Source organism: Haliotis asinina, chromosome 5 (genome assembly GCF_037392515.1).
Source record: "Haliotis asinina isolate JCU_RB_2024 chromosome 5, JCU_Hal_asi_v2, whole genome shotgun sequence".
In the NCBI taxonomy this organism is placed as follows: domain Eukaryota; kingdom Metazoa; phylum Mollusca; class Gastropoda; order Lepetellida; family Haliotidae; genus Haliotis; species Haliotis asinina.
In genome coordinates this window covers 70,345,696-70,359,511 of record NC_090284.1, presented here as the reverse complement: position 1 = coordinate 70,359,511, position 13,816 = coordinate 70,345,696, and the positions used below count along the sequence as shown (strand labels likewise).

General features: G+C 38.4%; 1 protein-coding gene across 1 annotated transcript; it reads right to left on the bottom strand.

Annotated features, from left to right (window-relative positions):
• Nucleotides 1-531: 531 nt before the first annotated feature.
• Nucleotides 532-13,010, bottom strand: LOC137285182 (BUB3-interacting and GLEBS motif-containing protein ZNF207-like). The gene is made up of 10 exons (XM_067817424.1): nucleotides 12,853-13,010; nucleotides 9,612-9,738; nucleotides 8,952-9,087; nucleotides 8,543-8,728; nucleotides 8,229-8,247; nucleotides 7,921-8,056; nucleotides 7,351-7,554; nucleotides 6,775-6,895; nucleotides 6,458-6,487; nucleotides 532-5,944 (listed from the first exon to the last, which is right to left on the bottom strand). The coding sequence occupies exons 1-10, from the start codon at nucleotides 13,008-13,010 to the stop codon at nucleotides 5,817-5,819; spliced, it is 1,245 nt and encodes a 414-aa protein (XP_067673525.1). The 3' UTR covers nucleotides 532-5,816.
• Between the last annotated feature and the right edge of the window lie 806 nt (nucleotides 13,011-13,816).

The following is a 13,816-nucleotide window of genomic DNA, read 5'->3' as shown; positions in this document are numbered from 1 at the left end:
CATTGAGTCTCACTGTCACTATAGAAAGAAACAGGTAAGAGGGGTCATCTCAAAAGCTAATCCAGGACGTGTACAGAGAATGGTTGGGGTCGGTCCCTGGGATTTAGATTTCAGCTAATATAGGAAATCCCTTGTGTGAATTAAAGTGTGGAAGTAGACGTCATAACAATTTTCAAGTAATATCCATTCCTATCAATCTTTGGGTGGTCATGCTACCTATATACTTTGTTAATCAATAGACGAGACTCACTCACTCACTCACTCACATTGATTAAAGCAAAAATATCTTTGAGATGGGCCCTTGTGCCAGTTGGCAGCACATGCATTTCATGACAGGCGAGTTGACCATCTGTTATCATACCTGACTCAACGACATAATTGCGATTTACAGTCTGATCTTTAATTTTCAGCAGCTAGTCATATATTTTTTTTATAGTTTTGCCTATTTTGTTGTTTTCTGATTCCGACAGTATGTGAGGAACCTGCCTCTCTGCTCTTCAGTTCTGTTCCACAAGTTATAATTTTAAAAAATTGATGGGCAAATTTTTTATTCCAACATTTCTGACTTAAAAATAACAATGTTTGCATGACATGAGAAAACATTTCTAGATGAATAACAATTTATTGGATGGACAATTGTAGGAATACTGAAATTCTCTGAATATGATAACCTTCATAAAGTTGAATTATTAAACATATTCACAATGAATTCAGGTAAAACATATACATATATGATTCAACTCTCCTACACAGGAACTGTTTTTTGTCATAACCTATAAATACACAAGTCACATCATATTACTACATAAATGTGTTCTGCCAACTTCCAAGGCCCTATTGATTTAAGACTTCAGATAATGTATACATATGGAAATTAATTAAGCAACACCAAATTCAAAGACACATAAAAACTTAACAAAGTTTAACGAAGTAATTTTGATGATTGATTATTCAATTTTGATGTATTGACATACAGCATGAGCTTTTCATGGGTTGATATGACGCGCGTGAAGCTTGCACAGCGCACGTGCATTGCTTTAACCTCAACTTTCGAAAAATGCACTTTTTCCCTGGGGTGTTTACAAGCGCAGGTTGTCGATTGCATTCGGTTTTTCATTCATTTCAATGTCATGGCACGTAGGAAATTATCAGAGGCCACTCGTTGGCAAATAATCGGCATGAGGAATGCTGGTATGTCTCTAAGACAAATCGGGACTCAAATCGGACGACATCATTCCATAATTTCAAAACTTTTGAAAAAATACCGGGCCACTAATGAAGTTAAAGACCTGCCTAGACCAGGAAGACCCAGGAAGACCACAGTCCGGGAGGACAGAGCTTTACTGAGACTTGTACGGCGCAGGTCCTTCGACTCGAGCTCTCGGTTGAGACAGGAGTGGCTTCCAGGGAGACCCATCTCGAACAGGACTGTTCGGAATCGTCTGAAAGCTGCAGGATACCGGGTAAGGAGGCCAATCAAGCGACCCAGACTGTCTCCAGCCCATAAGGCAGCCCGACTGGCCTGGTGTAATGACCGTTTGCACTGGAACATTGCCTCTTGGAGGAAGGTCCATTTCTCAGATGAGAGCCGGTTCTTGCTGCACATGGTGGACGGTCGTACTCGGGTCTGGAGGCAGAGGAACACAGCAATGGCTCCACGGAACATCCAGGAGACTGTGGCCTTTGGGGGAGGTTCCGTTATGGTATGGGGGTGCATTTCCATGAACTGCAAGTTGGATATCATTACCATCCGTGGCAACCTTAACGGTGTTCGTTACCAACAGGAGGTTCTTGACAGGGCTGTGGTACCTCATTTTGAGAACCATCCTCTGGCAACGAGACCCATATTTATGGACGACAATGCTAGACCTCACAGGGCGCATGCTGTAAATGATTTTTTGCGGCAAAATGCAACTGACAGAATTCCATGGCCTGCCATGAGCCCTGACCTCAACCCCATTGAACATTTGTGGGACTTTATTGGCCGTCGTGTGAGGCAGAGAGACCCACCAGTCCATAATCTCAACGAATTGACGGCTGCCCTGCATGAGGAGTGGAACAGGATCCCCCAGAATCAGATCCGGAGACTCATCCAAGGAATGAGGAGGCGTCTGGAATCGGTGGTGCGTGCGCAGGGAGGACACACTAGATATTGATGAAAGTCGGTGTGCAGACTCTCAGATGACTGTTCTTTCTTTCCATGTGACATTTGTGTTAATACACCTGACAACAACGTCTGTGGATGAATAGTAAATTGTGTCCATTTTTTCATGAATTTAAGACAGTTTTAAGAATTTGGATTTCGTTGCAATAAAGCAAAGTCTTGATACTTTTTCCCTTTAAGTTGTTTGTCAGAGATCGTCTGTTGAATAAAAAAGTGTCAAACTATATCAACCCGGCATATTTTGATTGTCAGAACACTTCAAAGTTGCTCCAATAGAAAAAATTGGGGTGTTGCTTGATTAATTTCCAGGTGTATAGTAACTTGTCAAAACAAGGATTCACTGTGATTAAATGAGAGGTATTGGCAGCAAACACTCATCAGTCCCACTCTACCTTTTCCTCAATGCCCACAAAACATTTGCTCTGAATTGGGTGAATAACTGCTTTGATGTATAGTAACTGAAAAGACAGCTGACACCATCCAAAATCATTGCTCATCCTTTATCTGACACATGCAACATGAAGTTTGGAAAACATGCTCATTGCCTCTTCTTTATTCCCAATTGAGGCTTTCTGAACTTCAAGCTTCATAATGGACCCTGAATTTCAATCAATAATATTTCCTTATTCCTCAGTGAACACAAAAGCTCTTCCAAACATCATACAAACAGGTTTGATCTGTATACATTGCAGCAGATGTCTCAAAATACCATCTAGTGACCTTGACCGAAGGTCACTCAAAACCTCCCTTTACAGAAAAGATCATTCTCTCCACATGTCATTTGTCTTACAATCCTATGAGCCTCTGTTCTAATACGTCTCTTTCATGGTGCAAGTGTTCAGGATTCGTCACTGGTTGCAATTTAGTTGTGCAATCAATGACATTGTTTCAAAAGTGATCATTTGAAAGGCCTTGGTAATTTCCATATGCTTCAGGAAAACTAGAACCTCTTCCCCTTCACAACATGCAAACGTTCCTTCTAGACAAAATTCAGTCATGTAATGGGGTATCAATCGAGTCTCCATCACCTTCACTGACAATGGACAAGCTAGCCATTAAATGGCTTGCATGTCACATGAACACGAGTTCCAGGCAGAAGAGGAATATTTATGGCATATCTATACATACGCATACATGTACCTGCTTGCACTATAGTCAAGTTGAATCTACGTTACTGTCACAAGTGTTCTGATGGGATAGAAAAGAGGATGATAATTCATGACGTGTTTTTTTGCCATTAGGGGATTTTTCGAGAACCAGGAAATGTGGCTGTATTGGAACAGAGGTTCATAGGAAGATATGACAAGTAACCTGTTTTATGAGAATGAGAAAGGATGTAATATCTAAAATATTTCATCCATCTACTGTAAACATTTCTTGAGTTTACTGTAAACATTACGCTTTCAAAATACATGGCCCTGATAGTTAACATATGTATCTTCTCATAATAAATCCTTAAGAGATCATGCAATTTGACTCTCAGAACCTAGAGCCTGATTATGTCTACTGAAGTGACTTCCTCGAAATAAGACTTGAGGTCTTCATTTCTCTCCAATGGCTCTGGTTACTTCAAAGGCAGGTCACTCCACATCCAGATGATTTCCCTTAACACTTCACATTGTCCTTTGAGTGTCAGACCAATATTAATTAACAGTTTGCTTCACCCCTCGTCTCCTGACTCAACTTGATCCCATACCGAGATCAAGAAATTGAACTCACACGGTGAATCCATTCTGGGCTCCCTCCACTGGCTCACAGAGATCCTCATGTTCTCACAGAGCCAGAGTATTTGTCATGATGTCTATTCATGAATCTCTCCATGACTGTGGCCATATTGTCACACACTGATGAAAGTTCTCACACATATTGCTATGTTTTCCCTCCCTTGTTCATGGAGTGCATAAATAGATTTCTAGCTGTATCTAAGGTGGCTTGAACTGACCTTACTTTTCAGACTGGAGTTAAGGTGAAAGAAAAGGAACCGTAAATTGTTACGATGATCATTCATTTAAGGAATGGTGGATGTATGTGTGCTTATTAAATAACTGCAACTATTCAAAATATTAGTGCAGTACCTACCGCTGAGGTACTCACCATGTCTATATATTTTGATTCTGGTCCTTGCTTGTCTAGTGGAACTATTTAACAGCTGTCTTCAAAATATACCTGGAAGCGTTACCTTGAAGCCTAGAGGTTCTTCGGCTTAACCCTAGGATGAGACTTAGAAGACAGTGATCAACAAAGCACAGAAGTCGCCAACAAATTGTTGGGGGCCATGAAAGCCCAACAGCTATGACTGCTGTGACTATATATCAAGAATAAAGCAATAATTTGACAAGATCTCGTCACCCAATTTAAACGAAAGATCTAGGCACCAGATTCAAACAAAATGAAGCCAAACATCTCATTGAAAGACTTGAAAGAGTAATGCTGAACAAATTAATGTTGTCAGAACTTTAAAAAACATTTTGTGGCACTTAAAAAACTTGTCTTACACCTGAATAATGAATCATAGATTTCCTGTACAAAATTCTAAAATACGATTTCAATCTGCACTAGCAGTCTACTTGAAACATGCAGCAGTTACATCTTTTAAAGCTTAGAAAATGAATGTTGAAATATTCAAAATTTCTGAATTAAGATAAATGTGCATAATAAAACTCTGCTATGTAATTTGTTTTCAATGAATGAAATAGAAAATATTTGTCACCAACAAAATAGTTGGGGGCCTTAAAAATATTAGCCCAACAGCAAAGTATTGCTGTGACCACTTGCCTGCTAGTGATCCATTTTCAAGAGCCCTAGTACTACCAATTCTGAAAGAATATATACACATCACCAACCGCAGTTGGGGGCCAAATAAAGCCCAACAGCAAAATCTGTCGCTGTGATGTTTCACTTGCCTTGAGCACTGACGGTAGTCTCCATTCTTAGTACAGATAACATACACAGGGTTAATTTGAGTTCTACAAAATTCAAGATGGTGCTAGTAGCAGACATGCAAAAAGAAGTTTTAATGCAACTTAAGTATCACTGACACACACCAGCACAGTGAACTAACCTCTTTCCTGGTCAGAACCCAGCTTCAATAGTCAACCTTTCTGACAGCAATGAAGCAACAACTTATTACATCAAGAAAACTTAACTTGCACTTTGGACCAAAATTAAGGAAATTTCTAATGAGGAACAAATATGGACTTTTGGTGAAACTGATTTGTAATGTGAATTATTTTTAAATGTTCATAAATTATTACCTAAGAACATCAAGAAAGCTACGAAAGTTAAATTGTACTAACCAGTTTGTGCAGATAAATCCATTTCTGGAACTTAGCACTAGCGCTAAAATGGTCAAACACAAGCCATTTAAATACAAATTTTATTCACATTCCTTTTTTTTTTTACAATTACAAACCTGTCAAGTACTCGTGGATCAAGAGACGGACAATAGTAAAAAAAAATCCATTTGTACATGAAACAATGTGACTTACCGGGAGAGTACTTAGTCTAGCTTGACATTCAGGTCAGGACCTACCTCTCGCAGTGTCACTCTGGCATGGCAGTGTCACATTATGAATACATGATATTTTACATGAACAATGAGTTATGAAGATAATTAAAACAATACTGAGGCCTAGGCCCCATCCCACAGTAGTCAGTACCGCCCACCCTGAGCCATGTGTTGAGGCTGCTGCATCATACTGCCACTACCTCCCTGGTACCCGCCCATGTTGAAGTTGCCGCCATTGCTGCCCCCCATTGGAGAGTTGCCCATCATTGGTCCTGGAAAGAAGATTATACTAGGGTAAGTTACTGTTGTAACAAAAGCATGTTAACCAACATTAACACAGATGTTGTACTCACCTCACACTCATTGGCTATGTGATGAAAAATGTAAAGCATGCATAGTTATCCTTAGTTTGTTTTTATCACTATCAGAAGATCATGTATGGCCAGCATTTAAAAATACTGACTGGACATGTATGTGATTTGTGGATATTTTGTTCTTGTTATTGTTATTAGTTTCTGCAGAATCTTCTTTTTTATGAAGAGAGGCTTACAAAAAGCTGCATCAGTACTAGTACAGAGCTATTTGGTGTGAGTGTTGTTGCTATGATCTTTAAGTAACATTACATAAGTTCACTTATCTGCAAATGGAATTGTTATCCATGCAAAAACATAGCTAGCAGATGTCTCTTTAGAATTTATTAATCATGTTTTATTTTATATAGTACTGGTGATGGTTACACATGTTTAAACATATCATTCATGAGCAGTTATCTTCAATCTACTCACCTGTCCTTATTCTGGCACTGGCCCCATTTCCTTCAAAAGAAAGGGATGACATATGAGCAACAACGCAAGGCATCATCCTAGTTTTTAAACTAACAATCTTGTAAAATGAATGTATTTTTCATTGATTCTTACTTTTAGCTTTGTACTGATGTAGATGTAGTTAAATTCATATTATAAATATACATAAGACATTGAGACTATTTCATCAAGGTAAGAAATCATAAAATTTCTTCCAATATTTGTATTTGGGAAATATAATTTATGGTTATTTAGAACAATAAAACAAGAAAAGTAGAGTGGACATAAAATCTACCCACCTGCTTGCATCATGCCCCCACCAGCCATAATAGGTGGCTGTATAGGAGGGGGTATGGAACCAGACAGGGACACGCTCATTCCCCCTCGCTTGTACTTTGGGGCATTGGCCCGTCTCTCCTCCTATAAAGAGATTACAATTTTGGTTGACAAATACCTCATAACTTAAATACCAAAATATAAACAAAACAAAACATGAACATATTTTTGAGGTTTGCCTCTCTGAAGATGACATTTCCTCCATGTTTCTATCATTTTGTAATGTCAATCACAAGAGACACAATCCATGCCCATTTTTGTCAGTGTTAGCCAATCTGTTTGGTCAACCATCTTGCATGGATATGATGGAGTAACATCAGTACAGGAATTCCCAAAGTTGTATAAAGTTCAAAACACAAGATGGTGTTCTAACAAATTATCAGGTCATACAAGACTGGGTTCAGAAGTCAGTAGTAATGTGAATACTACTGAATACTAATAGAAAAAGACATGAATAGAAATATCGGTAAGCTGTCTAGAACTTTTCACTAACCTGTGGCCAGGATCAAGGACATTAGTTGCTGTATGGAAATACTTACCAGAGATATATCCTCATCTGGGTGCATTAACCTAGAAGTCAAACCTGAGCTAGACTCTGGTTTTTTAATCATAGGAGCCCCAGTGATAGTAGCACTTGAAAGACTGGCATTGCCTGACGTTGCTGCAGCAGGGAATGTAGGTTTCATTGTGCCCATGTTGGATGACTGTGGTCCTAAACTACTTGACGTAGTGGAAGGCTTCGACTGGAGCAAACAGAAGAAAGTCTTAAGAATACATGTATTTCATAATAGAAGACTGGAAGAAAAAAAATTCTTATTTGCAAGCAAGAAAAATAAAGAAATAGGAATTCCAACTATAGCAAATCCAGACAAACAATGAAGGTAACAGAAATAATTATGACAACATCTACAGTTTCCTCATGCAAAAATGGACATTGGCATCAAAACTGTGAACACACTGTCTTCTTGATGCCCCCCAAAATCATTTTAATTTGTGACTTATATAGATTCAATCCACTTGGATTGATTTGGAAACCTGATATAGCCAGGGAACGTGACCCCAGACCTAACACTGAACAAGTCATTTGACTACAGATACCAGGGACATACCTGGGCAGCTGCTGGAAACAATGGTTTTGTAGGCCCTATTTGAGACGGGCCTGCTTGAGACATCCGAGGAGGCATTCCCATTGGTCCTCGGGGTCCCATATTCGGGCCCATTCCTGGAGGCATGTTAGGGGGCATTCTGAAACAAGTGTCACATAGACTTAGATTTGACCACTGGACAACCAGAGCTATGGGCATAATCTTGAATCCTGTGACGAAAAACCTCTGCGTACAGAATGGACAGAATTTTACAACTTAAGGATGAATTAATGACAGCTTGTCCTTGTTTGTCAACCTCAATAATAACTTACCCCATATGTCCCATTGGCCCTGAAATAATACAAAATGTTTCTCATCAAATCATTTTCCATAAATATCACCCACACCTTGTAAAGGTTTGTGAATTGTAAGTGTTAGCTTTTTCAGTGATCAAATTTTTCATAGTTACAAAGTATCTACAGTTATTGTTTCCAATGTAAAAGCAAATTATACTGTAATAAGGCAACATTTTAAGCATCTGTTTCTCATGCCACATTTACACAGGCAATAATGGTAATGGCATGTTCACCATTCTTTACCACCAGTATAACTAACATAATACCATAGATAATTTATTAACATTTACCCATTGGGGGCATTGGTCCCATTGGTCCCATAGGTCCCATTGGTCCCATTGGACCCATAGGTCCCATTGGTCCAGGTGGAGGCATCCCTGGGGGTCCATATGGCATACTGGGACCTGGACCAACCATGTTGTTGAACTGTGGAGGTGCAGCAGGAACACTGTCCTCATCATCATCCTTCAGACCAGCTGAAAATAAATGGCATGACAACGATAAATAGCTGATAGAGAAATGGATCATTTCACTATATGCAAAACATGTCACATGATTTCCAGTAAAAATATTTTCTGAAACTTTCATCACAACAGTCACATTTTAATCTATTACATCACTGAAAAGTCTTCAGTTAGAAATGAATCAATTCTCTAAGATGTGCTATACGTATTTCTAGCCATGTTGCTACTTGAATACCTTGTTTGCCCGACTTATTTCTCTCATGTTCTTTCACATCTTCTTCAGGAATCCCTTCCATTCCATAAATCTCAATCTCTATGTTGTTCCTCCCAGGCAATGCATTGGGAACTTTGTCAACTTTTTCCTTGTGTACCTAAAACCCATCAAACATGTACAGTTCAACATGGAGCTACCGACAATATCAGTTTGTTAGATCTGTTGTTTCCTGTTTGTGTCAATGTGGGTGGACAGGTTGGAGTCTTCCACTTTGGCTGCAAGATCACACCACTTCCACTTCAAGATCACACTACAAACATCATATTCTGGAAGTATTTGGATCGCGATTGTCTTAAATACAACTTTAAAGACTTTAAAGCCATCAAAAGTATAGAACAAATATTATGAGAGAGAGACAGAGAGACGTGTAAAAATATAATGCATCAATACATGGCAGTCTCTTTAGACTGATTTCTAGGCTTTTCATAACATTTATATTTTGGGTGAAAACAGATTTTTTGTGATAATAACCAAGATTAAACTGGTATTGTATTATCTACACATTTTACGTACTACTGTCAGTTATTCTGTTTGATCAGTATCACAGCAACCTTTCAGATCAAATGGCCCAGTGTACAAGGGATTGAAATACTACTCAACAATGACTGGGCTTGAGCTTACCTGCATACAGTGGATGGACAGACCTGGTCCTGTGTAGAGCTTTTTATGACAGATGTGACATTTGAAATGCTTTGCCTTTTGATGCTGAATCAGAATCTTTTCATCATCAAACTCCCTGTTGCAGTACCTGTGATAATGACTTAAGGACCATATATGTATCATGGAAGCTACAAAGTACAATACGGAAGACATGAGAAAATCTAAACTGAATTGGTCTTAAGCAACCCTTACTTGCGAAAAACAAGATCAGGTGGTAAGGCTCACTGTCATTGTATAGATTGATTTGATCAATGCTCATGTCAGTCACTGTTATTTCTGGCTCAATTATTTACAGACCATCATCATGCCAGTGAAATTTGCCTACTGCGGCATAAAACAATGGACACAGAAAAACAAAAATCTGTGCAAGTGCATTTGTTTTCTTAGTGTTCCACAATCAACACTATTGTTTTCATTTCAAATCCATGTAAAATGTTTATTTTCTGATGTCAGAATTTATTCAATTCCATGAGTCCAAAGCAAAATCATTGACTAATAATGCAAACCTGACAAAGTTTTTCATATTTATTAAAGTTATAATTAACAAACCCAAACAACCTACTTCATCTCTGATAGTCCAAACAAGAACACATCCACAAATACCATACGAGTGTGCTTTGCAGTGCTTCATCTAACAAGCCAACACAGGTCCGAGCCACTGAGTACACCTAAAAGCATACCATTGCCAATAAACTGCCCCACTGTAACTACCAATTATTATGTTTCTGGATATCAGATTGTGTGGCTTCATTACTTGTTCTAAGAGATTACAAAGGATGAGCATTGTAATCTGCAAATTGTGAAGTTAGCGTTTCAATTCTGTCCAACACTGATTACTTGATCAATATTTGGTTGGACAAAATAAATGTTATTATTTTAAGTTTCATCCAGGCTACAGCCAAGAGTCATTACTGACTGCGGTAAGCCAACACAGCTCTCAGCAACACACACAAAAGACCTAGTACCTGAGTGTGTTAGTTTAAGACTTCCTGGCTAATATATTCAAAGGTAAAGATAAGTATGTGATCTGTTTGATTGGTATTTCTAAGCTGACAAGACAGGTTGAATACTTCATGGATGACAAAATCTTCATTACTGTTATGCAACATTATGATTCTAACACTGTTGTCTAGCACAAGTGAAGTACTACAGCACAGATCAAACTCATATACATCAACTTGGATTAATGATGACAACATGACGGTGTGAATGAAAAAAAAAAAAGATACTTGTAATGACTGGAGGAAGCAGTAGCAACTGGAAGCAGCAGCAAACTGGCATAACTCTAGTTTACCTGAAGCTTACAAATATTGTTTTTAGAATGGGCAAGCCATTAGTGATTCACACATCAAATCTGTCTGCTGATAAAGGAAAGTTGATATTTTCCCCAGATCATGACCCATCAATCCTACTACAACAAAGCAACAAGCAGTATCCCCATATCCGGTTCAACTTAGAAACATAGAAGAAAGGGCAACTTCCCATTCCAGAGGACTCATCACCAAAATCCCACCAAAGAGTGTGTGAGTGAGTTTAGTTTTACGCCACATTCACCAATATTCCAGCTATATGGCGGCAGTCTGTAAATAATCGAGTCTGGACCAGACAATCCAGTGATCAACAATATGAGCATCAATCTGTGCAAATGGGAACCTATGACATGTGTCAACCAAGTCAGCAATCCTGACCCCAGATCCCGTTAGTCGCACAGCAGTGAGGTCATAGGAGGAAGGATTTTCAGTTAGCTGTACACAAAAATATTTTGGTGATGATGACAATGATGATGATGATGGTGGTAATTTCATCACGGTCTGAAGCTGATTTGAGAATCAGTTAGATTATGGTTTGTTTTCATCAAGTTATAAGATCAAAACTAGTTCCTACTCATAGCTACATGTTTGTGAAACATGAGCAAAAAGAATTCGCATGACACCGCTTTTAAACAGAACTACAAGAACAATTTATAACCACTATGACAACCAGTGATATCAACAGAATTGTCAATGAAAACCAGATGTATCTCGAAAAATAAGCAAAGCAGGTTAGAAGATAACATGGCAGTAGACTGTGAAATAGATCTTTCATTTTTCAAAACAATCGTCACGATTACAGGTTTAGAAAAACCTATAAACCAGATAATCTACCCCCGGAAATGTACGTAAATACTACCGCAACCCACACAGGTCTACCGCACACTACGACACGGGGGCACGCCCCTCTGATTGGTCTAAATTTCTTTTGTGGCAGAGAATTGTGCACTGTGGTCAAAAAAAAGTTTATCTATGGTAATTTAATGTCGAAATTATTAGTTTCAATGATCGGATTTCATTTACAACGATGTCAAGAAATGATTTATGTATTTGTACCGCCCTACAATATGTGATCTTTAAAATTTAAGGGGGACACAAGCACAAGTCTCACCGTAAAACTCCCCAAAACAGGTGGTCCAAACACATAAGCTGTCTCCTAAAACATAGATTTCCGTGAGGACAGAAGGTAAAGATTTCCACCCTGAAAGCCCAAGATTATTTTTCTATCAATCTGTCTGAGAATAGATGGGTTTTTTTAACATTTCATAAAGTTCAAATTTTATATAGACATTCAATTAGTTTCTTTAGTATCGGGTTTACATTTCCCTCAAGTGTTTTACATTACAACATCAATATACACTTTGACATTTCAAGCAGTTGTTACAGGCCGAACTCTTACCAAACACAATTATCATAAAAAGTCAGTAACATCGTTGTCACTGTCATCCACAATATATCCAACCTTTCTTATCTGAACTCTACAGTACAGATACACATATTAGGAGACTGGACAGCAACTAACCATAACCCTAATCAAATTAATTGTTCATTCATTTCCGTATTGCTTTAAGATATTTTCAAGCGTTTTTCAAAAATAAATTTAATCATTTCTTTTAAATCTGTAGAACGACCAAAATATTCATTACCAATTTATAATAACAAAACATTCACAAATGAAAATCAAAAACGTCTCTTGAGTAACAAGAATGCAAATAAGATTTCAACAGACTATGTGTCTTTTGTGCACATGAACTGAGGCTTCATTATTTCACAATTTAGTTCTAGATCTCATTCCATGACCAGATCCTTTGCCAGCCAAAATTTATTGGAACATAACCCAATTCAAACCTTTCAAAATAGTTCCATTTCCGCAACAGACACAAGAAGGATACCAACACCACGGTTTACTCTGCTTCTTCTTCTTCCGACCCATTGTGTCACTGACCAAATCAAAAGTGAAAAACAACAGAAATTTACACAGCCGACGAACACTCCTCGTCCCAAAATGGCGTTCTCTGTACAGAATAGCCCGGATGGAGGCGGTGCACATCGAGATTATTGCCCGTGAAACAGTACTCACGTCTCACTCGTTCGGCAATATTACGGCGTACTGATATTCTAACTGTGGAGTATCTGTTGTTAGAACAGTGACTGTATGACATTATGTTTATTCATATGTATATATAATATGTATATAGGTCATACTATCAAGAAAACAGGAAAACTGAATGCTTTAAAATGATAACCAAATGAAACTCAAAGATATTTTTCCCACATACGACAATCATTCCAGTTCTCTTACATTTATTCAGTATTATGGTGAACATTACACAACATCTGGCACGAATAAGCAGAAGTAGGATATGATTTAACACGTTACATTTGGGATAACACTTTCTCAGTCAAGTACAGATAGTACTTTCATTGAATTGAGTCCCATCAGCAGTTCGAACTCACACCCTTATTTCTATAGGCAGGCACCTAATCGCCAGCAATTTTACAGTCAGCCGAGTAACCTGAAAGCCGACAGCCTGGGTGTGTCAACACACGGTCTTTATAAGTACGAAAAAGCTTTGACATAAAATAACCTGTGTTTGTCTATGCTAAATATACCGAGTGAAAACATAAGGGATAACATGGACGCACAACGTACGGTGTAACCGCATCCCCACATGCATGACGGCAGGTAGATCGCGTAGCGATTATTCCCCTCGAATTAGCTAGCAATCCTCCACGTGTATACCAACAAAATTATTTAGCCCCTGGTGGTGCAAATACATTGAATACACAGAATTTGCTGATTAATGTTTGTGTGTGAAGAACGAGCATTTTTAAAATCGCGCGATTATGTCGGAA

Excerpts from the sequence above, each read along its gene's own strand:
- LOC137285182 (XM_067817424.1), bottom strand. The coding sequence starts at position 13,010 with ATGTGCACCGCCTCCATCCGGGCTATTCTGTACAGAGAACGCCATTTT. Across the intron at positions 9,739-12,852 it reads CAGAGTAAACCGTGGTGTTG|GTACTGCAACAGGGAGTTTG; the intron begins GTATCCTTCTTG and ends TCATTATCACAG. Across the intron at positions 6,488-6,774 it reads TGGGGGCATGATGCAAGCAG|GAAATGGGGCCAGTGCCAGA; the intron begins GTGGGTAGATTT and ends TTTCTTTTGAAG.